Genomic DNA, 27,094 nt, shown 5'->3' on the forward strand with positions numbered 1-27,094 from the left:
TGTAAGCATAAAGTTGGTATTTTACTGATATAAAGCTACCCATTCATCTGAATTGAGTAACATGAATTGAGTAACATTTATGAGTATTTGGTTCACAAACTATATTTTGCATCCTTGGTTTTGATAGCTATGGAAGAGCTTTTAGCTTTCATCTAGGATGAAAATATCTTCTTTCTTTAGCTTTTATCTAGGATGAAAATATTTCCTCTGTTGTTATCTTTGAATACAATTTTTGCCAGATTTTAATAGCCAGCAAAATAATTGACATATTGAGCATATTATATTGAGCATATTATTTTTCCCAAAGTTTCTAAGAATACAATTCAGGGAATACAGTACATTCATTAGATGATCTGCATTTTCAGAGATATGATGGAATGTCAAAGAGAAATAACTTGCTAATGAGAGTCTCTCTAAGTTTAAGAGACCTAGAAATCTAGTTTTTTTTAAGAGGAAATAATTAGAAAATACTTTCATATCTAGAAGCACAGCCTCATTTGTTATCATCTTCTTGGCATTACTGTTTTGGTTCACCTCTGTAATGCCCACATCAGTCATCATGCTTGGCAGCTTTAAAGCCTCATAAAAAATGTGTTTCACACTGTGGTTTTTAATGTTATTTCCTAGAATTTTTCTGGTTGTGCTGTATTCTCTTTAGGGTTATGGTGCCCCATATTATGTGCACTTCAAGATATAGATTTCCCATAATTTTAGAAAGTCGTGTTTTCTATTTTCCTATCATGTTTTCTAATATTCTGATTTTAATTTCTTTATAGTATTGTCTAGATATTTTTAGAAAGCTGTTGATTCTGACTCCATGAATACTCTTCTGCTTTGTGATGGTGTGGGAGCTATCATTATATTACAGTGATTTTACCCTTTCAGAATTCATTTACATGCATTGCTTGCTGCTGCTCCTGTCCTTTGCTATCAGTTTTAGCTTTGATTATGCTTAGAAATTTCTTATCAGGAAATTTTAACTCTAATCACCTCTTTTGCTGTCCTTTTATGTGTTGAACAGCGCAGATCATTTGGGAATTACATAGACAATCAATTTTAATAAGGTTTTAATTTCTGAAAAAAGCCTCTTTTACTCTGTAACAGCTGGACAGCAGAGGTCTTTGGTGACTCAGTTAGGTAAAAGCTCTCTGAAGTGCCAAATTGGATGCCAGATCAGCTGCATGTGGGCAGGTCATGGTCCCCTCAGAGGATCCTGGCAGGCCTAAGAGACTGGCACTTACTGGTTTATAGGACATGTAAGTAGGAAAGGACCCTGGAGGTCTGTGATCCCACCTCTTGCAGAAGGTTCACGTGCTCATGGGCCTTTAGGCCAGATGAGCTTTTTGTATCTACAGGTGGAGACTGCATGACTTCTCTGGGCACCTACTCTGGTGTTTGATGTGCCTCAGAGTAAATAATCTCATCCCTGTACCCAACAATCTCCTGTCCCCCAGACTGGCTGCTGCCACAGACAGGAGCAGTGTGCTGTGCTGTCCCTGTGTTCCTCTGGGCAGGGTCTGGCTCAGTGTCTCTGTGCTGGGAGGCTGTGGTGCCAGCCAGGTGTCCCCTTGTCCTTCCTTCTCAGGGCTGCCCAGAGCAGTTCCCCAGGCCCTGGATGTGCTGCACTCAAACACCCAATCCATCAGCTGGCCCTGCTCCTTGTGCCTGTATCTCTTCCCTGGTGGGGACCCAGAGCTGGTCATGGGCTCTGGCTGTGTTTGCCATGGACTGAGGAGAGGGGTGAGCTCCTCCCAGCCCTGCTGGGTGCGTGAGGCCCAGCGCGCCATTGTCCGTCCTTCCTGCTGCAAGGATGCACCGTGACACCAGTCATGGGAACACACTCAACTTGCCTTCCCTTCCAAGGTCTTTGGCTCCCTTGATGTTTCCAAATTTAACCATGTGCCTCTATTAATAATGCAACCTTCTGCCACTCTGCAGACCTACTTACTGGAGAATGTTATCACACTTGCCCTGGTTTTGTTCTCTTTAACCAAGAACATTTAAGCATTCATTAAACACCAGCAGCGTGTCTGCTCAGCAGTTTGGATGAATTCCACCTGGTCCTGGTAACTCGGTTCTACAGATTAACCAGTTTGTTTTGAAATATTTCCTATGGACACTTCAGTGTGACACAGTTCTCATACTTGTAAAAGTATTTTGGAAGTGAGCTTCTTTAAGTGCTTCTGCAATGAACAGTGATACAAAAAAATGCATTTGGCTTTTCTGCTGTGCCTTTATTTTCTTGTGTATTTTCCTCACACCTTCATAATCTATTGCTACAGACACCAGAACACTTTCTGCTTTTGCTATGTTTGAAAAATATACTAAAAATATCAGATTACTTCTTGTCATAATTTTTTTTCTCAAAGCTTCCACTATTTCACTGGTCTTACTTAGATTTTTATTGCCCATATAAAAGATCACATTTGATTTTAGGTCTTGCTTTAAATTTTGGAAATTTTGATATCTTCTTACCCAAACTTTATTCACTGGTTTTACACTTGAGAATGATGCACAATACAACTTCTATGTTCTTCTCTGTGTTCTGCATAAAGATCATAAACTTTATTACTTTTTATGGGAGCACCTTATTGTGGATCAAAGTTTGCTCCTGTTAAGCTTGCTTTACTGTTTCAAAAGATAGGTGTGCTTTGAATACTCACCTTTGATGAACATGCTTTATCTCAAGCATGAAAATTGTGCTCTCCTTGCAGTATGTGTTCCCAGTCAGCATATAAATACCACTACATGATTCAATACCTTTTTTTATAGTGAAGGCACATAGATGGAAAATTTTCTTGCTAATTACTTCTTAGGTGATGCTTTGCTGTTCTCAAAGTAGCTATAAAATACTATATAGCCTCTGCTTATTTTACTGAGAGAGTCAGTGGAGACATATCATTCTGCTCCACCACTTAAATAATTTCAGGTGTTTTGCAATATTAAAAATATTCTGGGGACCAGGCCTTTTGGGTTTTTTCCTGAGCACAGTATGTTTTGTGATTAAGAAAAGGTAACAAAGTACTTAATGTAGTCAGCGTTAGGGCTCTGGAACCTTTGAAACCCATTGGTATTTCCACAATTTTATGTAGGTTCCTTAATCTATGAAAGTAAGTTGTGCTTTGTCTGCTGCACTGAAAACATCTTGAACATCTGAAATACTTATTCCAGTCATTGCTGTGCCTTCACCATCTTCATGATTTTTGTGCAGATCTAGATTAAAATTGATAAAGGGGTTGTAAATGCTTCACATGGTGTCTTATCCTCTTGCTGTTGCTGTTTACTGTGTCTCATGTGCTGGAATGAAGCAAAGGAAGAGTTTGGTGAAACACAGAGAGGAGTTGCAATTATAATCTATTTATAATGTGTCCCTTCTCTAAAATTTGTAGATAGGTATTTGTGGGAAGTTCTTCCATTGGAGAGACCTCCTGACCTATATAATCACTGTACAAATGCAATTTTGTCCACAACAGAATACCTGTATTCTAGGGATACTAGAAGCTCTCTATGGGGGCTTTTTGTGCTCTTGGAAGACAGGAAACCCAATTATTGTGAATACTTAAAAAGAAAAATAAAAAAAAATTATCTATTTCCAATTGTCTTGAAATGATTTACTGAAACCTTGTGAATTTATGCCCTAAGTTGACTGACTTCATTGTCTAAGCATGAACCTCTTTATGTTAACACTTTGTTTTTGGGACATGTGGATGGAATCTCTGCTTGTGTATTCACAGTAGCAGCAGGAAATTTTAGGCAGTTGCTGCACTGCTAGTTTTCATGTACTTAGCAGAGAGTTGCAATCTTTGAGATCTTTGAGCTCTGTAATACTTGGTTACAGCTGAGCATTTTGTTGAAAAGTTTACAGTGAGGAGTTGTATGACAAAAATCAGTAGTCCCAGCTTTAAATCCTTGACTCTGTATTGCCCCATTTAGAGACAGAGAAGTGTGTAGAAAACAAAAAAGAATTCAATGTAACTGCATTTTTAGTATGCAAGTTTTCATCTATGTTCCATTTGCTTGGCTGTCTATCCATTTGCTTGCCAAAGTCTATCTCCAGAAAGACTTCGTAAGCAAAAATTACAGTCTAGCTGGTATTGAAACTATGTTTCTTTAAAAAGGAAAAAAAGAAAAATCATAACATCACTTGCATGAAAGAGGACATGTCCTGCCTTTAAATATTCATGATTAGAAGTGTTGATGATAAAAAGGAGAATCTAAAAGTTAGGCTAAAAGAAATATGTGTTAAAAATGCAAGTCAGACACTGGTTGGTATGTCCTAAATCTGTTTGTAATAGTAAAATATTTAAACCGGGTTTTATTCTTTAAAATTCTCAGATGCAGATCGACATTGTGAACTTGTTGGGAATCCTCTGAAGATAAAAAGCACCAGGAAGCCACTGTCATGTATCATTGGGTATTTAGGTGCGTATCTGCCTATGGAGAATAACAAACCAAACAAACTTCCAGTGTGTACTGAAGCATCATAACCTGGGATGTACAAAAAGAGAGAATTTATGCTTTTAGTAATGTGAAAAAATTCTGAAGTTAATTTATTAATAATAATGGTGGTCCACTTGAGTTACAAAACTGCATGGTTGAGCTTTCAGGATATAGGCAGAAGTCCTCCTGATACTGGCTTAGTGTCAGAGTGACACCTGATGTAATTTAGAACGTGAAAAACAGTCTGGCTTTCTAAATATAAAGAAGAACTGCTCAAAGGGGAGATTCTCAGGACTGCTCTATTGTGGCCTTTGTATCCATTTGCAATACTACATTTTACTTAAGAACAGGGGAGCTCAGCCACACTAAGATGCATACCTTGTAATTTGATGACCTAAGTTTAAAAGGTGCAATCAAATGTGTACTGAGTTCACAACCAAGAGGACATGAAACTATAAGTAAATGGGGAGAGGAAAAATTCTGATAATAATGATTCCTTGCAATGAGCCGTCAGTGACTGTTAAATATTTGCACAGTCATATAAGAATTGTGATAACCCAGATGCTGTTAATCCTCAAATGAGAATAGAAATCAATCAGTTGATTAGAGATGCAGCGAGTAATTCTGCTGTGTATTAATCCTGTTCTACAGAAGTGAACTCTACAGCTGAGTGTAGAGATTAGTCTAGATGTTTTGCTCATAATTTCAGTCACCAGAAGGTTTGTACTAGATCAAAGTAAACAGTAAGTCTCTTGCCTTACTGAAATAGAAATCAGTTTTAATGTAGTTACAACTGTTCTTCCAGGACCTCAATTTTGTCGAAATCCTAACTTCAAGAATGTGGGTGATGAGGAATTAATGCCATTCTCACTGAATTTTGATTTCTCCTGCCCTGGAGTTTAAGAAAAAAGACAGAAATAATTCCCTACAGACATCCCGGCTATGTGTGTTATGTGTATTGAAGGGACTACTTGGGTTGACTTGGTGGAGTTGTGGTTGTGAGGGGGGAAGCTGGACAGGGGATGGTTCATCCAGCTGACCTGTCTGTGCATCTAAAGAGGAAATGGTAACATGGGGACACTTAGAAGACAACGCCTGTTTTTAGTGCCATGTTACATAGCCTTTGTGGAGTTGTCTCAACCCCTCTGGAAGTCTGAGTCTGTTGGTTTAATGTGAGTGAATGGATGAATAGTGTCAGGCAGCATTTTGTGAACTTACATGAAGGTCCGGTAGAAGATGAATAGTCCTAAAATATGCCAGATATCTGTGGAGTCTGCTTAGAATTTGACTGTATGGGAAGTAACTGTGTCTCACTACAGCTGAGGAAAATAATATGTGTTATGAGAATGTGAAGTGAACCCAATGCAGTTGATTACATTCATCTGAATTAGCTTTATAGGGATGGCTAGAAAATGGCTTTTTGTTTGCTATGTAGTTTGGAGAAATTTTTTAGTTTTGTTTGTTTGTGATCTTTTTAGTTTATTTGGGATTTTTGCAGTTTCAGTAAATAAGTAAATCTTGCATTATTTTTCTCATAAAAATATTATTATATATCATGTCAACTTATATAGGAGGCACTTGTTTTCTTTTTAAGATTCATGCTGTGCCATTCTGACAGAAATTTATTGGCATATGATTAACAGTGTGTCAGGGCACTACTGTTTTCCGCCTTTCTGCTAAGGCAGGGAGGATTTCAGTGCCCTGCGCATCCTGGGTCATCACTTCCCTTTACCCTGGTTCTGCATCTTGGCTGCAGGTTCCACAGGTGAGGTAGGACAAGCATTAAAATTAGGCCTTGTCCTCTCAAGAGCTGGGGCCAATCCCCTCAATCTCATCAGTCATCACTGTGCTTCCCAAAACAAAGCTGCTGTGGTGAACCCCTGGCTAATTAAATGTCCTATATTATCTCTTAGTTATGAGAAAACCAGGCTAACACTCCAGCTGGGATACATGTTGAGGAGATGAGGTGAGGGAAAGGTGCAGCTGCCTAAGCCCCTCTGGAATCCAGGATGTTTGTTGAGGTGCTTTGGTACAAGACTTCAGCTTCTCTTTGTTTACTTTGGGCTATTTTATTTTTTTACCCTACTGCCATAATGAAAAAGGGAGAAATTTTTAATGTTGTTATTTACTTGCTTAAGGCTGAAATCTGGTCCTATAAAATAGGTTACTAATATGTTTTTGAAACAGTCTCTCTTACTCCTATTTATTTTTATTTCAGAATGTGGCTGACTGGCTATTTGCTACTGGTCATGAGATAATTTGAATGCTATAGTCAGTTCTCTTAGTTAGAACAAGGTGGAGCTGGCTAAAAGATTTTCAGTGAAGTGCTATGCAATAGAACAAGCATAAGAGCATCAGGAATTAAAAGATTTTGATTACCATTATTCCATAATACAATTATATGAAGGGATAGTAAGCAAAACCCCTGAAATGCCTCGTTACACTGCTTGGGTGTGATGAGGCAGGTGGTTATAAAGTGCTGATCTAAAGCATGAAAATATTTGCAGCAAGTCTCTATGTAGAGGAGGAGTGAAATAAGATGTATAGGTCTGCACAGGAAGGACTCAGTCCATTGGGAAGTGATCCTGGCTGTTTTACTGAGTTCCTTTCTAGAACTTAAATGTAGAGCTTGGTCTTGCTACCTTCCTCTAGTGCAGAAAAAGAAAAGACAGCCTTTGTGGTAAACTAATGGAGGATTAGTGACTTCTGAACTGAAGTTGAGGGAAGGAAATGCTTCCTTCCTCAACTGTTTGCTCACCCTGAAAATATGAAATTGCCTCTCCTATAGGTTGCAGATGACAGGAGGTGGAGTTCTCATGTGTTGATGCAACTGCTGGGATTACTGTGGTTGCTGCTGGAGCTCTTTGGCAAATAAAATAAGATTTTAGTGTTGTTGTCCCTGGAAATCTACCATTTCCTTCAGAAAACTGGAAAAGATTGCTAAATGAACATTTTAGAATGCAAATTCCAATTACCTTCAGCAAACAGTGCAAGTGTATCTATTTCAGTTTAGAGTTTTACCTTAGCAATCAGTGGTGTTCATAACATTAAGCATGCCTCTGTTCCCATTTTAGTAAAAAAGCAAAGTATGAGATGCTTGTTCCCCACAGCAAGAAAAACAGGACATGCCATGAAATCTTTTCTGTGTGAAAAGCAGATGAATTCTGCAGTGAATGGCTGTAAAAAGCTTTTATCTAATTAAGTGGTGGGGAATTTGGTGCCATCAAATCTACAGCTCTGCCCTGAAGTGACTGGTTACCTGTGCCTTCCTTCTTTGCTGTTCTCTGTGTATTTCTCTGCCCTACTGTTTCTTACCTGGCCCTCTTGAGGCTTCTCAAGGGAGTGTGTTCATGCTTGGAGAGTGTGATTGCAAGCCCCAACCAAAGAAGTGGTGAACAATTAAGCAAAGTCTTCTCCAGTGTGAAAATAGTTGGGGTTATCTCCTCCTGGCACACTGTTCCAGTACAGCCTGGCCAAGGGCCATGAGACCAAGAACTCCAGGCAGGTCAGGGAGGCACTTGGGTATCAGACTTTGGGCATTCCTGAAGGAGGAAGAACATGCTATTGCAGTGGGCTTTGACTTTATGCAGTGGTTTCTCTTTCTCCTGAATGGTGGCCATGGATGGCAGAGGCTGGAGAAGGCTCCTCCTTGGATACTTGGCCTCACTGTAGATTTTGCATCTTCCCAGCTTCTCTGCTCCATTTCATAAACAGAAAAAAAAAAAAAAAAGGCACTTTATAAGCAGAAAGAAGCACTTTTCAGGAAAAAGTACTCAATTTTTGTGTCCTGATCTCACCTGCCTTGGGCAGCTGATTCTGCTGATCTGACTGCCAGCCCCTCTGCCCTCACCTTCTCAGCCCCTTCTGCCTCCTGGGCTCATCAGAGGCTGCTGTAATCGGGCAGCTGGTGCCTCATACCCTGCACAGTGCTGGCAGCTGGTGCCCTGCACTGTGACACAGGGCCAGGACCTGCCCTGGGCAGCTGACTTCCCACACAAGCCTGGGTCCACCAAGGCTGGACAGGGTGGTGGCATTTTGAACCCAAATGTGTGATGGGAATTAGTTAATTGGTTCAGCAAGTTCTTGGTGAGGGACCAGCAGACTCAGCTGAGACTTCCTTTTGCCACTTTTATCTGGCAGAATACAGAAATTTCCCTGCAGCTGTGTCAGCTCCTGGCAACCACAGCAGGTGCCACCCTGAAATGTGCTGGCCACATGTGTTTTGCTACCTCTTACCCTCTTTATTCCTTTTTCTCCAAAATAATCTCGCTCCATGAAACAGATGCTCTGGGATGTTTGAAGCTCCCCAGTAAGGGGAAGTACGGAAGTGTTCCCACTGCAGTTTTGGGGTAGTTTTACCTGCAAAGCCCTACAGTGTCTCCTCTTGACTCCTGCACCTTGTAACTTGTGTGTGGGAAGATCCCCTAAAGCATGTTATTATGACAGAAAATACTGAATAGCTTGAGGTGTTGAGGTAGTTTCACTACAGTAAAATGCTTTCATTTGCTTGCTGAAACCTGTGGGTGTGTAGCTTCAATACAAATCTCAAAAGGGTGCAAAAATATAAACACACCCATTTCAGAGTGTTTTGTATTTATTAGCTCTTCAACCTCAAATCCTTACGTGTCTGCACTGTGGAATCGAGCTTGGGTAACCTGAAGTGAAATAGATCTTTCTTACTTGGAGGTGCTGTGGGTAGGAGGACTCGTGTTGTTCATGGTCTTGTAAACACACAAGTGCAGAAGGAATTTTCTTTTCACTGAAAAACAAAATTTCATATGTGGAATAGATTGTTTTATTTATCTTAAAATCAAGTAGATATCATTTCTCTCTCTCTTTTGTCTCAAACAGAGATACATCCTGCTGTGAAACCCAGTGTAATCAGGTCAACGCCAAGCCTTCAAAGTCCAAGTGCAAAACGACTGCTTGCACCCTCCAACCACTCTGCATTAAGTATTTTGGGGAAAAGAAACTACAGCCATCACAATGGGCTTGATGGTATGTGAAGGAATATAAATGAAATATTCTTTATCTCTCTGAATTGAAAAACTTTCTGTGAACCTGAGGTAACATTAAATGAGAGGGTACAGACTTTAGAAAAATGTAAGATATGGATGGCATGTTTATGGCATCCATGCAATGAATAACGGTGCCTATTCATTGGATAAAGGTATATTCACACCATCTCTTACAAAAACTCCATTTACCATTTTTCTTACTGATCTTGATTTACCAAAAAAGGACAAGAAAAGAAGGCGGAGATGCAGCATGTTTTATTTTGCCTTTTTGCATTGCACCTTAGAAAGCCACTGTGCCTGCAGAGTAGGAAGCAGAAAGTGTGTCACAGAGGTGCAGGAGAGGCTTTTTCTGTACACTGTGCAGTGCCAGAGGTGACTTTTATGCCTGGTGTATCCAGCCACTTCATTACACCTCAGTGCAAACCAAGAGCGGGAATGAAGATGTACAAAAAACAAAACAAAACAAAACAAAACAAACCCCAAAAAAACCCCAAAAAAACCCAAAACCAAACAACAGCAACAAAAAGAAAAAAAGGATGGAAATTTTTGGGTAAGACTAACTTTTCTCAGATTATCTTTTTTTTTCATCCTGAAAAGTGACTGTAAATTTCTGATTTTTTTTTTCTTCACCAAACAGAAAAATCTTTCAACTCTAACAACAAACAGTTTTACCTTGTCCAAATAAGAGGAGAATCCAGCAGAATATAATGTTTATACTAAAAGAAAAGGCATGCATGCATTCCTGATATCTCTTTGTGAGATATAACTTCTGTAAACCATTAGCTTATTTGTTCTGTAATTGAAAAAGGTTATTGAGGGTAGAAATCTGCCAGACGTTGGGCTCTCAAATAGACTGCTCAGGAGAAATGTTCACAAAAGGAGAAATTGTTCACAAAAATGTTCACAAAAGAGGTGACTGCTTTCATGCTTCACAGAATAGGTTGAGGTAGAAAGGAGAGGAATTGCCTTTCAGACAAGCTCATAGAAATAGTATTCCAAATAAAGGGGTAAAAACTTGATTCATTATCCATCATCTTCTCCATAATCTTGTTTTTCTGTCACTGCAAACACTACTTGTGTACTACAGTGAAAACACCTACTGTACATTTAATAACACCTAGATAGGAATCATGACATCCTTTGACAAGAAGTGGTTACTGAGAATACACAGAAGAGAGGATTGCTTGCTCTTCTGCTCAGCATGCAGCTATTACACCACAGACAAACAACACTCATGGCAACACAGGCTCTTCGGGGCACCAAGGTGACACCATGGGAGAAAATATTGCAGCTGGAAGAAAATATGATGTCTGCATTGGTAGGCAGAGCCATAAATGCTGGCTTTCCACTGCATCTTTGAAGGTGGAGTTCTGCATGAGAATGTGGACAAAGGCCTCCCCCTCCACCAATGCTGGCCCTTAGACTGGGCTCTCCATGAGAGCTCTGAGTGATGAATTAGCTTCCCTTGGATGTAAAGATGATCACTGAGTGCTTTCAGTCGAAAAGACCTCAAAGATGAAATCCAGCCCTTAACTCAGCACTGCTAAGCCCTAAACCCAACATGCCCCAAGTGTTAAACCCCTCCAGGGATGGTGGTGACTGAACCACTTCCCTGGACAGCCTGTTCCACTGCTCAACAGCGCTTTCAGTGAAGTAGTTTTCCCCAATATCTAACCTAAACCTTCCCTGGCATCACTTGAAGCTGTTTCCTCCTCTCCTATCGCTTCTCATCTGTGAGAAGACACCCCCATCTTGCTGCAACCTGCACATTTCTCCAGCAGAGAAGGCAGTAAGTTCAAGGTAATTATTATGATTGAACCCCTCCTTATGTCTCTGTAAGGAGGCATGCGTGGAAATCTGTAAAATTTTTCTTCTACTTAGTATAGATGTTCTCAAAGTAAAGAGTGTGTAAAACCAGTTATTAGGTACACCAGTTAGTGTGTATCAAACAGTCAACTCTGTTAAAGCCATTTGCACAAAATAACATCTAATTTGAAAAAGTAATATTGAGAACTGCAAGTCACTGCTTTAGGAGATATTTCTGTTTGGTGTTTTCTGGAATAATCCCTTTGCACAGGATTTTGCTCCTGGGAAGCTGGAAGCCTTAGAGAAAAAGCAAAACAATAATATCTAATTTGCTTCTCCTGTGTTTTGCTGCTTTGGAATGTGTTTGGAGATTGTTTACCCACAGGTGATTGTTTCATTGGATTCTGGTGTGATTCTGTGTTTTCACTCATTGGCCGATCAGGGCCAAGCTGTGTCAGGGCTCTAGAAAGAGTCATTATTGTCTTGGTAGCTTTCTGTAAGTATTCTTTCTCTATTCTTTAGTATAGTTCAGTATAGTATTCTTTAATATAATATAGTATCTTAAAATAATTAACTTTCTAAGAACATGGAGTCAGATGCATAATTCCTTCCTATCTTGGGGCACCGCACAAATACAATATTTCTGCTTATCTGTTTAGTGAAAACGACATACTGGAAAGCATATATCTTAAATAAGCCAAATCTGTATTTTTTAGTGCAAAAATTATTATCTTAGTACAAAAAATGTGTATTTTTTGTTCTTGCCTCTCTCTTTGATTAAAATGTGGAGCTGTGAAAATAAAATGCAATGAAAAAATAAGGAACTAGTAGTAATGATACTCAGCAGCACAGATTCCATTTCTTCTGACTTAAAACTGATTACCTTCAGTATGCACCATTTACCTCCTCCCCACGTTAATGGTAAATATAAAATATATTTTTCTTTTTGCTTGTGTTTTATCCAGCTTCTCTTCAATACCAGATCAGCTTGGGAAGTGGTGGTTTCTGTAATTTTCCTGACCACGGTGTGCTATTTGTGCAGTGAAAGGTTTTGCCAGCCTCCAGAGTTTTTGTGTTACTATAAATACACTAAAAAGCTTTTTTGATTCCAAAATAGTATTGATTGCTGCAGGTTTGATTGTGTTGTATCAATTAACAGTATCCAGAAGGCTTGATATGGAGATGATGACAGATTCTGCCTTTCAGTGCATGCTTTGGTGAAATGAGCAAACAAAATGGAGCATGGGGAATTTATATTAAGTCTCATTTGCTGTTTTCATAATCTTAATATTATTTACATGTAAATGTCTGCATTTTCAAGTTTACCTATTCTCCAACAGTAATAGATATTTGTTTTGAGAAAGCCACATAAATATATTTACTTAAGACGTACAATATTTCACAGCATTCAAATAAATGTTGCTTAGGCTTGTGCAAATATATATTTAGATTAGCATAATTTAAGTCAATCTTACTGCCTAGATGAGTGCCTTATTTTTGGCAGAATTTCTTTTTAAGCAAATTAATAATTATTTGCTTTGAATATAGCAGTACATTATGGAAATGGCACATTTTTGTGCCTCTTTGGGGAAGTGGGGGAAGATTATGAGAAACGTCATTAATATTTAGTTAAATGCTTTTAAGAATAATAAACAAGAATATGATTAGCATTTCTTATACAAGCCTTACATTGTCTTGAGTTCTGCTTTTAGCTAATGCAGCACAACATTCCCTTTCGGTTTTCCATGGATGCACCTCTAGAAAGATTTTGATGTAATTGATAAATGAGCTCCCTCATTTATCTTTTTTTAATGGGGATGTTGTGCCCTGATATCTTGCTATTGTCAATCATGGACGTGAGTGGAATTGCTTTACTTAAGTGCTGTGTATTGTACCTAGAGAGAGGAACTTGTAGGTTTTTGTGTCCCTGATTGGGAGGAAGAGTTTTGCTGGATGGTCTTAGAAAAGTGTTTTTCATTTTATTTTCCAACAACAGCAAATCTTGCATTCCGTGAGATGTAATAAAAAGTGCCAGTGAACTGGCATTTTGCTGTTCTGGAAAACTCACAGTACTTTGAGAAGCTTTTGTGTAATATACATACTGGAGCTTTTAACTACTCTGAGATGCAGCATTTCAATTGCTGCTGAAATTAAAGTCAGCATAAGATATTTAAGTGGTTCTCTGCCATGAAGATAGCCTCTTTCAAGTGGGAAAATTCCATCTTCAGAAAATCACGATGTTGCAGAAGGTTACATGTATCCAATTTTGTTACTGGAGTTGATGATGGGAAGATTTAGGTGTGACTGTAAAGTGCTTTAGATATTTTGAATCTGATCTTTAAATTACAGCGTCTGAAATTATTCCAAGCAATTACTTTCTCCCACAAGCTGCTTAACTGCGAGGAACAGTGCATCCAAGTAGTCAAATTTTACGTCAGCCTATTGTTTTGGCAGGGTGAGTAATGATAATTTTGCTTATAGTATTTGGAAACATCAGGTAGAGGTATTTTACACAAGAATAATTTCTGTCATCTGGCATGCATTTCCTTACCTTTGGAAAGATGCATGAGAACCAGAATATCCACAGGATGTCCAAGGCATCGGCGTCACTGATGAGGTACAGAAATCTGTCTGTGCCTGTTGATACCATTTTCATATTGTGGACAAAAATAAAAGAGCCAGCATTTCATTGCTGAAGAGACTCGAATTAACAGCCCTGATCCTCCTTTCCTCCCTGCCATACCTTTTAGTGCTGTATTTCAGTCTGACATGTCCTGCTGCCTTCAAGAGGATGCTTTCAACAGTACAACTTCTGTTCTGGAATATACTGAAGTGCACAGCAGATATATGAATTATCTAGGAATGAGGCTTTTGGGGTCTGTTTTCCTGGGAACTTACACATCTCTGGCCTGGCAGGATGAGAAGGTGACATGAGAAATTGGCAAATGGAGAAAAACCTCAAAAAGATGTTCCTTCTCTCTTAGATACTGTTTTGGTCAATCCTTCTCTCTATGCTTATGGCTGATACTATTGGCTATTCAGGAGATGAGCAAGGAGAAAGCCTTAGATTTCACTTCTAGTTTTCCATGGGGAATTTATGACAAACAGATGAAAACATCAGCAGCCTGACAGACATACAGGGAGACTAAAACCTTTCCTGACCCAAATTTTCTTGAATGTATTTTCTTGAATGTATTTTCTTTCTATAATAATGTTACAATTATTTTATCTGAAACAGAGAAAATAAATATAATATTATTATAATTAAGTTCATTATAATTGAGTTCACATAACATTATGTGAAAGTACATTAAAGGGAAGGAGGTTTCACTTTAGGATGGAATTTTTCAGCAGTGAGTGAGTTGTTTTTTGTCAAAGATGTCTGATTGTTATCACAATACTGTGTTTTGGTAGAGACAGATGTTCTGCTATGGTGGCAGAGGAGCAGCATGGATTGCTCATCAAAAAACATCTGGTGCTCTGTTACTTTAAAAAAGAAAACCATAAATTTTCTCTTACACATTAATAAACTGTAAACCTACCAAAATTGTTATAAAACTCCTTTAACATACCAGTGATTTCCAACAGAAAGAGTAGAAATGAGTTGTGGCAAACAAGCTGCTAGGTGAAAATTTGCCATTTCTTCCATACTAAAGCACAAGGTATGATTAATGCTGGATTGTGTGTACTCACTCTTCCCAAAAGTGAGAGACAAAAGCTATATATTGCTCCACAGTCAGCTTTCCCTCTGAAGTTTGCTTTGGACATGCGTGTTCTAGCTTTGGTCTTTGGTATAGCCAGAAAACGCTTTAAAATATTCAGCTGCAGATTTCTCAGTCAAATGTGTGCACTGGTATTGATGGAAATGTGAACATGGAAAATAGATCTCTCCGGAAAAAATGATGCTGTGTTACTGTCATTTACTGAGGAAAGCAAAGGAATATGGAAAGGTGCTTATGGCTTTTAGTTACTTCCTGAAATATATTGCTTTTATGCTTATATCATTACAGGAAATACTTAAGAGCTTAGTCCTGCCTTTCTATACAGAGTCATTAAAACCATCTCTGACCCTCAAGAGATTGACCTAACAACCTTTTTACATTTAAATTTTGCAACTTGCACAAGAGTAGCCAATTTCTCTCTATTTTCACTGTGCAGTTGGAAGCAATAATTTAAAATATTTATTAGGAAACTCAAATGCTCTAAAGCTTACATTTCTGTGGTTAGTAAATTCACTTGTTTTTGCAGAGGTACAAATCATGATACTGAAGGTGATGAACTACTGACAACTTCCAGAGCCCAAATAATGTGCCTGGAAAGTGACACAGGCCTTAATTACCCCAGGATGTTGCTGCTGACATTGTCAATCATTTGTAGAACTAAGCTTCTGCATCTCATATTTGCAAGTATCAAGTTAATTTTTTTCCCTATTTAAATTTATGTGTTATAAAACAGTGAGTTGATGATTCCCCACTTCCCCTTTCAGTCTTCATTTCTCCAAACCCAGTGATGCAAGTGATATTGTGACTTAACGTGAACAACAACCAAGGAGGAGGAAAATACTTTTGTTTGAAAAAATAGAAGAGAAATATCTTTTCCCCTTAGAATTTCTTAAAACTGAGAAAATTATTCCTTGTCTCACAATGTACATTATCTCACATGTACATTGAATTTATATTACAGTTGTCTTCCAAGTATTTGAGCTCCTTTGAGTACAAATAAAAGAACAGTCTTCCCTTCTCTGATGACTGCTTAAACTGCAGGGTATTTTTCAGTGAGAAAAGGTAAGCAGTGTAATTTGCCCACAGGAGTGCTTGGGAGGAGCAAAAGCATTTCTGCAAACCCAGGCTTCCTTGGATTTCCTCTGAGAAAGAATGGTTCCTAAGCACATTGTGTATTTTTTAAAATACAGACAACGATTACTTTTGTTATGCCAAAGTCAAAATACAATATCCATTCAACTGAAATGCTCAGGTTTACTGTGTCTTGAGAAATGTGAATTATTTCCCAGGGTGAAAGTACATTAGAAATTGAATAAAGCACTATTATTGATTCCTTTGGCACTTATTCCTTTCTTTCAAAAATCTCTTTGGTTTTGTAAGGCTTCTTTGTCTACAATTGATTCACAAGAAAAGCAAAAATCTAGAGTCACATTCATGCTTTAAAGCACTACTTGGAGTGTGCCATAGATCACTTTGCTTTTGTTGTGCCAAGGAAATGAATGCTTATGAAAAATTGGTGTGTTGCATCCCTGAACTCACCAATGCACACATGTTTCTGGTACCACTGGTGGCAGCAGGGATCAGAAAGAGCAAGGCAAGTGGGATCCCAGGTGGAGGGAAGGGCACTTCATGGTAAAATGCCCCATTTCTGCTGTGGAGTCAGTGTTTGTTGTTTTAATATACAGGTTTTGTGTAGACATGAATCTGCACTAACATTGGATTTCTTAATTGGCAGAATGAATCAGCTCTTCAAACAGGAAACAACACTGTAATTAAGTTAACATTTAAACCACAATGCAAATAGCCAGAGCTTAATTCCTAGAATCACTACTTTCCCCTAGTATTATTTTAAAGAATTACAGTTGCAGAAAGAGAATCCTGTTTGTTTGATAACGGGATTAGCAGCATATTACCTCCTGAATTATGGGTTCTGATTCAAGATCTGGAGTTCATATTCACAATGCTTCTGTGTGTGATTACTGGCAAGTAGGTTGATTATTTTTTGTGAGCTGTGATTGCAGAGCAATAGTTCCTAACAATTTTAGTAAATAATGCAATAGGGAAGGCATCTTTACAAAGTGCTTAGGCAGTGGAACTAGAAAGATCCTGTGTCTGGTCTGTGATATTTGGTGTGGGTTTTTATTCTGGAGTTTTTTTGCTTGGTTAGTTGTGGGGGTTTTTTCTTTTTTTCTTTTTTGGATTTTCTTTTTTTTTTTTTTTTTTTTTTTTCCATCCATATATTCTTCCTCCAGTGTTTAAAATTTTTGTCTTGAGAGAATAATAGTCTTCCTCAAAAATCATTCTTACTATCAGACGTACGTCTATATTTATATATTTTTAGTAATACTTTTGAATTAAAAATGTCCCTTGTTCAGTTGCTGTAAACTGGGAGGAAAAAAACCTATTATGTTTGGTTACTCAAAACATTCATAACCCAAACAGAGGAGAAATAATGAAGCAGCCTTCCTTTCTCAGATTTTTTCATAAAGTGGTCCAGCCTAGGTGAAGTTAACCTTTAAAGTCTTATGCTGAAATTTTGCTAGGATTGAACTGTTCTGATATTGCCAGTCTGCCTTTATTTTCCACCTGTCAAAATCACATTATCTTCAAGCATATTTATTCTGGAAGTTTTAGAAGTAGGACATGTTTCACCCATTAGTATTTTCAGTAATCCTGTTACATAAAAAAGAGAAATACCTGGAAACTCTGTTTTCTATCAGCAGAAATAAAGAATATAACATATACAAATAACACATGAACAGCTGGAAAAGGGTTCTGATATGTAACAAAAAATAGCATGTTGCTGGGAAATAATATGTAAACTTGAAATAATTATGTGGCTGACACTGTCCCTAAGCAGTGCACTGTTTCTGATTTAGCCTTAAATGGTTTTACAGTGGGAAATTTTATGGTGCCCTACTGCCTGGAAAAGGGAGAAATATTTGATTGGTCAATATGGTTGGTGAAGCACATTCTAATGTGAGGAAATGTCTTCTACAGCCAACTCATTTCTGTTTGAGTTCAAATAAGTATGTTGTAGAAAGGGCACAGGAGCATCTTAGGCAGTTTCCATTGTTGGTGCATCAATTTCTCCACAATAATAAACCTATAAACATCTTATCAGCGCTGAAGCTGCATTTACTGAAATTCCCCCACGTGACATTACTACAAACCCCTGTTAGTGGTGGTGATGTCTGGTCACTTCTGCTCAAAATGAGCAATCTACTTCCCTGGCACTCACTGCCCTAAGGGGAGAACCAGTCTCCATCCTGGAATTCCCTTCCTACTGAAGGGGTGCAAGTACAGATCACAGTTCTTGCTGTAAGAACTCACTCATAAACCAAGTGTCCACTGGTTCCAGTTTCACTAAAATTTGAGCCAGATTATGTCAATTCCCTAAAGCATTGTAGAACTTGGCAGATAAAAATGAAAATCCAAAGCTCTGCCTTCTGTTCTCTTCAACACCAAGAATTTTGTGGTTTTTAAATAATGTCTGATCCCCTTGAGCTGCACTGGAGTTTGCATTAATGTGCAGACCCTTTGTAAAGATTTCTAATGCTGTGTGACTGCCTTTTAAAGCAAGGACTTTTTTCCTTAGTTGCCTTAGTTAAAAGGTTTCCACAAAATTGGCTGGTGTGTCCCTATATAAGTGTTTTTCAGAAACTGCCAAGTCAGGGTGTAATTATTTTCTGGAAGAAATTGGCGTCTGCTCAGTTCTAAAGTCTGAATATTTGTGTATCAGAGTATATGAGAGTTCAAATTTTGTAACAATGGCACCTTAATTAGTAGTCCTAGTTAATCCTAGAAGCTTTTGACTACATCTACTTAATAAACAGTTCTTTTCCTACCTTTGTATTTATGGATATAGTCAAGTCTCTGCTGTTTGGCAACTTAGATGATATTTCAGTATCTACAGCAAGAAAAATAGATGCAGAAAAAGAGAATGAGTCTATTGCATGATATAACAGGGATATTTACAAATATAACATCTTTTTTCACTCCTTGGCTGGGTTTTATTATTAGGTTATCAGTATGGTAATATCCTGGAGTTAACAGCTGCTGGCACTGCATTAACGGCGTCTGTCAGATTCTTTTCAGAAAGACACTGTTTAACAATTTCCAGGAAAATTCAGTTGTTCCTCAGCTCATTTTTGGGAGATCTTCTCACTTTCACAGACAGCTGAGTGAGAGCATGTCTGTGTATTTTGGGACAATCATGGCTAAGCACAGTTTTTATAGATTTGGCATATAGAGCTATGCCAACAGCACAGCACCTCTGAGTAAGAGGGAAGGTTTCAAGTATCTCTGTATAAAAAAAGTGGATTTTTTGTTTGTGGGCTATGATCATTTTGGGAGTGACTGAAAGCACTCTGTAATGCATCTTTCCTTTATTTCAAGAGACAAGAAGCCTCATTCTTTGTGTTAAACTTTGTGGATAATTCTGCCTACATTCAGGATTCTTCAGGAAATGTGCTCTTGGAGATAAGATGGTTGGGTGGGGGTTTTTTTCCTGGATATTTATGCTTATAAATTGAATGAATTTTGTCTCAGCTATTTATTATTCCATTAATGCAGTCTCTGTGTTTCCCCAGGAATATTCAGGTCCTGAAATATTATTTTACTGCCATGCCAAAAAAAAAAAAAGTTTTAATAACAAAAATTACTGTGAAGAAAAAAAATTTAACAGATTACAGAGTTCTTCCCTCTACTGTGATCTTCTCTTACTCTTTAATAATGCCAAATATGTTCAAGTATCAGGAAACAGTAGATTATCACAATATTTAGTTCTTATACTACCAGTTTAAAAATTGCCTTGAGGACTAGTGACCTAAATGGGTATTTATAAGTAATAACTTTTACATGAAAAAAGAGGGGAAAAGAGGGCTGGTAGAGGAGCTTACAACTGAGATATTGCTGGCTTTTGGTAGGTATTCACATTACAGTACTGTCAATGTGACCTTAGTGATATAAATATTTCTTATTTAAAACTGAGTAAGGATGAAGACTTGTACAAATGTAAATGTAAACTATATACCGGAATTTCTGTTGAATGTTGGAGTTTAAAAATAGTTTGAGATGTTTAAAATGGTTTACCTTTTTTCTATCAGTGATTGAACTGTACCTTCAGACTAAGGTGACTCCTCAAAATGAAAGGGAAATGCCGCTTTAAGGGTGTAATTACTTTTTTTATTTTTGAGAGAGAGATATGCAGCTGTTCTCATGTCCTTTTAATCTCTTTAATACAATTTTTAACAATAATAAAATCCCTCAAGAATTCTTTGTGTGAGCGATACTAGTTGGAAACTCTGTAAGTTGCAATTTGGAACCAAGAAAAGAATTAAAAAAAAGTAATTATTTAGAATTTATCTTGCTTGCAGAACTGAAAAAGATATTGAATTAAATGAATCTACTGATTCAATTAATTCAGACTTGTGTACATTTTATAAAGACATGTGGTTTTGATAAATGTCCCTTCCTTAAGAACTTTCTATGGCCAACAAGGTGTCCTATCCAAATTTTTGAGCGAGTCTGTGAGACTGCTGGTAGTATCATCTTATAGACCAGCAGTGAGTTTCCTTGCTGGTTTTTTAACTTTTTATGTTTTGTTACTGAAGTTGCACTGCTTTGAAAAAGAACAAGATCTCTAATATGTGAACTGTAACATTTTAAGCCAAAAAGAATGTGATTTATGTTCTTAGGGAAAGTAAAAAGCAAAAGCAATCTGAGTTGAATGGCAAGGTGAAATCTATGTTAATTATTGGCCTAGTAGTGATTGCTCTGCAATTTATATGAATATAACAATGAGCTCAGTTGATCAACTCCTGATTTATCATATGGGAGAGAATAGCTACCTTTTGTGCATGTTGCATTTCTCAAAAAGCTTTGTCAGTTTCAAACTGAGCATCCACCTCAAAACTCTCAGAAAAAGAGTTGCCTAGTTTTATAAAAACTTTTTAAAATGGGAACAGTAATGGAATTATGTTGATACTATCTGTATTTTTGTCTGCAGAGCTAACCCTTCATGATGCCATATGTTGAAAGGAAAATTAAAAAAAACTCACTTCTTCAAACATGAATTATGAATTAGTTCCATTTTTATATTTTCTTGCAGAAGAGGATAATTAAGCAAAGAGAACGAGTGCAGTTAACAGCATATTATAGCATGCCATATATATTCAGGACCAATGATGAGTCTCATGCTCATTTCATGAGAGATCTTCCCAGTCTCTGCATTTTTGATGTGTTCATTGTTGTAGCTGAGCAGTAGCATCTTAGCCTTCGGGGTGAGCATCAGAACACAGGGCTTTTGGGGATAAAGAAAACATTCTAATGTGCTGTGTTTCTTTTATTTTCCAGAATCATCCAGCCATACAACAAGAACAATCATGGTAAGTATAGAGGGGATTATAGGTATTGATCTGCCTATAGCTATGATTTTTTCCTTTAAAATTAAGTAGATATAGTAGTGTCCTAAGCCACTGGCTTTTTTTTTTAATTTTTTTTTTAATTTCAATATCATTGTAGACATAAAATGAGTACGTATTTATTTCATGAGAAATCTTGGGGAAAAAATCAGAAATTAAAGAGCTTAAGAGGTAACAGTGCTGTCAGTTTGAATAGCTGAAAAATTCAACTACAATTCTATGCTCTATGTTTAATTGATTTTTGATTATATCAAATTAATGTAAATAAAATTTCTTGAATTCTATCTATATCACATGGGACAGAGCACATCTAAATTTCAGAACAATAGCTGAGTAATTTTTTGCATAACATTTCTCAGAGGTCAGTTTCTGACTTCTCCTTGAGTTTAATAATTTGGGTTCCAGAAATGGGAAGTGTTTAAGAGGATAGCTACACTTTCAAAAATGAGATTAGAAAGCTTAATGTAAAAAATGTCATGCACTTAGTGACTATCTTGCATTTTTATAGGGTGAGAAATGTTGGTCTCTTTCAAACTCCTCATAAAGTTAGGTAAGGGCTGAACAACAATTCACATAGAGAAAACTTTTCTCAATCTCTTATGATTGATGCCTGTCCTGTGGCTGCTTAAGGAGAGGGCTTTCTGCTTTTAGAAAATACCAGTTTTTGAGAAGAGTGTTGAAATTTTAGAATAAAGCTCAGCAAATCATTACATGAGCTTGTTTATTTCCATTCCTACAGTTTTTAGGGTGTCCCTTGAAGTTTATGCCATTTTTATGTATGGCATTTATGGGACAGGTAAATTCCCCCATGGATTTCTTCATTCTGCAGGGGATAAAGGGTTAATATAGTTCTTTGCCTTTGTCATCAATGGACATTAATAATCCAGTGCAAATGAATTATAAATAGATAAGAACTACAGAGCACAACAGATTTCAGAACAGTAGAGATGTCTGGAAAAGTGAGGTTTCTGTTTCCTACTGAATGTGATGTAATCCTTCTTGGTCATGGATTTGTTTTAAGTACACCCATTTCAAAAGAAGATGCTTAGCTATTCAAGTGTATTCCCCTGCTATGAAATTTTGGAAGGGATTGAAAAACTTTTCAATGTGTTTTCCATACTGCATTGGTTTGGGAAAAAGAGCAGGACAATTGTGTTGAAGCTGGTGAACTCTTGACTCTGCTTTACCTTTATTCTTTTTTGTCCTATTAATTGTACTCTGGAGATACTCATTCTCTCTTTTCTATTAATGTATCTGAACAGTTCTAAAATCTGAGCCAAAAGAGTGAGGATTTTTCCTATATATTTTTTCTCTCACACCACAACATGTCCTAACTTTCAAAGAGAGAAGGAAAAGGTTTTTAAATAACATGAGTTCTTGAGGTTGCTGTGTTTTAAACCTCTCGAGACCTCTCTGCTGACAGCTCAGATGGCTCAGACCTCAAGTGAATATTCTGCAGTCAGCATGCAGTAATTGTTCATTGCACTTAAATAAATAAAGGTAGAAATAAAGGTAAGTATTCTTCTTAGTGAGAAATTGTTGCAGCAATGTCTGCTCTACTCTGCATCTAAAGCATAACTGAATGTGTAAAAGAAAATTTCTTACTCCCCAGTGAGTAAATAGAAACTGGCAGGAAAACCAGGAAATATGGTATTCCTTGCATTAGAAACAGTATGAGATGATACATCTGATACAGATGTAGTATAGCAGTGCTGCTGAGAGCCAATGTAAAATGCTACTGTAACAAATACTTACTCTGAAGTCCTCTCTTTCTGACTGATTACAGTTATATTGTAACATAAAAAGTTAAAGCATGACCGGTAGTCATCAGAATGTCAGAAGTACCACAGCAAATTTGTGTTACTGCCTTGGCTGCTTTGATGTAAAAGAACATTTGTCTTACCAAGGTGAAGTTTTGGCACTTCTTTAAAGTTGCATTTATAGGTGTTGAAATAATGTAAGGCATTAAATCTGATCTTGTCCCTGAATACTCAGATTATTGCTGAAGTCACAGCCAGCAAGGTATAGAGTGTGCTCTGCTAAAAAAACAAAGTCCAGTTTTTCTGAGGACATTACAAGAATTTTTCTTCTGTATTTAAATGCAATGATAGCTGCCTGTTTTTTGTTTCAGATACTTGTTCATAAAAATAAAAACTCAGAAAATATTTTAAGCATCTGTGTGATGAGGGGAGAGGGAGAGCATGCTCTCTTTTTACTATAAATTAAATTTCCTTTTATTCTGTGCATAGTTGCCTAGCTTAATCTTTTATTACTAATTTACTGATTTCCATAAATAACTGTTTACTTCAAAATTATACCTTCTATGACATGATGTATTCAGAGGTTATATAGGTTTTGTGTGCCATATATGACAAGCAGGGACTATAAACTTTGCAGTACTTTGGCCCAGGGGCTTTGGCAAGTCGGCTGTCATCTTTTAGGAGCGTTGTTTCTTTTGGGGTTTTTTGGTAGGCTTGTTTCCCTTGCACAGAAAAGTGATTGCAGCATTACATTTGCAGCATTTTCACATAAAACACAAAATTTTCAGCATTGCAACTATTGTAGGTGTTCCTGAAAGGTTTGATAGCAAATCCAGAGGTTCCGAAGTTATACTTGTGTTGAGTACCTGCTTGTTTTCTTGTATATGATCTGTTGTTTGAACATCTTTCATTTTTAATAGCCCTTGGGTTTTTTAATGAAATTCTATACCCAAAGTGGTTGTGTGCCTGCATACTATTATCAACGTTTGCAACTTCATGCTCTGTAGAGATTTTGGGTATTAATTTTTGCATTAACTTAACACTTCTATGAATAAGTAAACCAGCCCCAAGCCTTCATGCTTATTGAAGGTATAATGCTAATCCCTTTGGAAATAGGAATACCTCAGGTGTGGCAAAAGAGAATCAATACCTGATTAAACTTAAGGTAATTCCAAACTTGTTTTAAATGATGTATTGTATAATTAGGTCAATGCAAAATATATGGAACCAATTAATATGGGTTATTGCCAGTCATCTGAGCATAGCTGATTTATTCTAGTGATTTCTTTCTCCTTGTAGAGAGCATCTTTTGCTCTGCTTGCTTTCAATTGATTTTTTTGTTTTGTTTCGTTTAAAGATACAACAAAAATACCCTAAAAATGTTAATTTAAGGCAAAGGGAATGTTTTCCTTTTAGAAACAATGGGGGAAAAAATAAGAAATTATAAATAGAAATCCACTTAGGAATTTATGGTAGTCTAGTTAAACATTCCTTCAGCCATAGTACAAAGGTTCACTGTTAATTTTTACTCTTTGAATTACTGAGTGTTATGTATTTATTTCAAAGCTGAATGTCTTTTCAAACCTGAGTGTCTTTTCAGAATTTTTAGTGGCTCTCAATGAATAAATGTTTGACCACTTATACAGCAATATAAAAAACTGGGCAACTTATAGGCAGGAACCTTGGCTAGAATTTAGGATCTGGGTCTCATTTCTGAATTTGTATAGGATTCGTCTCTTGTCTTACCATTATGCATCTCAGTGTCCTTGTACTTCTCTGGGAGCCAGTGAGGACAGGAGATGTACTCTTCATAATAAAAATGCTATAATAAGTTGACACTTTAATTTAAGGTGATTTTGGGATAGTATTCAGACTTTATTGGACTCACAGCTGCCACTAGAGCAGATATCATGGGTACAGTGATCCTATGCAGTCATTTCCTTGGTTTCCCTGCCACAGCAAAGCCTTATGACAGGTGTAGCTTGTGTTGAAAGACCTGATTTGCAGTTGTAACTCAGCACTGCTGCTCCCAGAAGATTTGACAGGGACAAAGAGATGTAGCTTCTTTGTGAAGGGATCACCTGCATTCCTTGGAGGTTGGTGGTGTCTCGGTTGTCCACTGTGTGCAGATGGGAAATTCACGCTCTTGCCAGGTGAGTTTTGATAAGCAGCACTTGCAAGCAGCAGAGAAATGGATCAGCAAGGGGCAGGTGGAGCTGCACAACAACCAGCCTTTATGTAAATTCCTCCTTGTTGAAGACCTTGGAAGGATTGCCTTTGGTCTCTGAGGGTGCACTCACTGTGCAGCTTGGACACCACCTGTTTGACAGGTGAGACTCTTCCCAGAGATAAGCCCATGATCACTTAAATATTTGTGTTCTTTAAGGGATGTAAGTTTGCCTGAATAAGAACTCCCTTTGTCTTGGAAGTTTTTCTTCCAAGTGCTCTCCAAGTTTTTTCTCCTGATGTCTTTTGAGTGTGGAACAGTTTTGTCACAGAGGTCTCAGTCAATGTGCTCAGACTGAGGTGAAGAACTTGGGAGAAAGCAATCACTCATCACAGAGGAAGATTTGCCCACAATGCAAACTCCTGATGCTCAGCTGCTGCTCTGATGTGGCCCTGGCATGCAGACCCTCAACACCAGGGGCTGTGTTGCAAACTCAGAGCACAGCTCATTAGTGATGTACAGAGTCAGAATCAAAGCAGAGCAGCTGATTGCACATGGTGGTGTTCTGAGGAAATTACTGAAGCTTTTTGCAAAGAGTTTTAAATGAGAAGGACTTCTTTGGTAGCACAGGGAGTATTCTTGAGGCTTTCATAACCTTTCTGGCATAACTGTGTTCTAGGAGGGAAAAATTTGAGTTCATCATCATCATAAAACAAAAGCATTAAATGAGTACTTTGTATGAAAGTTCATTTTGCTCTTGGTGTTGATATTAGTGTGACAGTGCCATTGAATGCTCATTTTCATATGCGTTGGTGAATATATTTTTTGAGAGGAACTAATGAACTGATTTCCTGGTCAAGAGCTTCAATTGTTTTTATTAACTTGAAATTAATGTGGTCCCTAGCACAGACTGGAGAACAATGGTCTTATTTTCTCTTGTCCTTCTGTGAAATGTAATTAATTTCTTCAAATAGCTTGAAAGGGCTGGGGTAGAAAGGAAATAAAAGAGAAAATTCTAACCAATTTGGTGCAACAGAAATTAGATGATATTGTAAGCCTTGTGACATTTTCTATAATGTTATCTCTTACCCAGAATGAGGGTTAGGGGCTAATAAAAGTAGAAGGAAACAGAAGTTCAGAATTAGTTGCAGTATCTGGCTCTGCTAGGGGAAAAAGTGTTGTGAAAAGACAAATACTTTTTCCATCAGGCTTTACTGTTTTTCAGATTTTATGCCACAGGAAAGACACTTTTTGTACCTTGTACATGTTCTGAACGTTTTCTGCCTGCATTTCTTATCTTGACTAAAGGAAACATTCAATGGTGTACTAGAAAGGAGCCTGGGCAAAGATCTGAATCTTTACATGAGATACCTTAAACCCCTTATTAAGTAGGGAAACACAACAAACATGTACCATTGGAGCCCTTGAATGCTCCTCTGTAGTGTGTGGCACAGGAAATTGCCAGATACAAATACTGAATGGGAAATCTGATGTGTGGCAATGTTTTCCATGCATGACTCCTTACTCTCTTTTTGAGCACCACCCACTGTGTACAAGAAGAGATCAGCAGTCAAAAACTTTCATGAATTTCTAATTTCATAGCAGCTATGTACTTTATCCTGAATTTAGTCTAAATAACAGCCAAATTACTTCTAGTAGCATGTCTTTTAGGTATTTTTCCCCATCAGAGCCAATATGAAAAAATATGTGAAAGCCAAACTGCAGTCTAGACACTGATTGAAAAAATGGACAAAAG

General features: G+C 37.5%; 1 protein-coding gene across 8 annotated transcripts in view; it reads left to right on the forward strand.

The window, feature by feature from the left end:
• The window catches only part of MTA3 (metastasis associated 1 family member 3), a 139,310-nt gene that overhangs the window by 88,336 nt on the left and 23,880 nt on the right, over positions 1-27,094 (forward strand). For all 8 annotated transcript variants that reach the window (XM_074537164.1, XM_074537165.1, XM_074537163.1 and 5 more), the window contains exons 15-17: positions 4,336-4,422; positions 9,292-9,438; positions 21,344-21,375. In XM_074537164.1, coding sequence (XP_074393265.1) covers positions 4,336-4,422; positions 9,292-9,438; positions 21,344-21,375 — 266 coding nt within the window. The remainder of the gene's footprint in view (positions 1-4,335; positions 4,423-9,291; positions 9,439-21,343; positions 21,376-27,094) is intronic.

This window comes from Zonotrichia albicollis, chromosome 3 (assembly GCF_047830755.1).
Source record: "Zonotrichia albicollis isolate bZonAlb1 chromosome 3, bZonAlb1.hap1, whole genome shotgun sequence".
NCBI classification, from domain to species: Eukaryota; Metazoa; Chordata; class Aves; order Passeriformes; family Passerellidae; genus Zonotrichia; species Zonotrichia albicollis.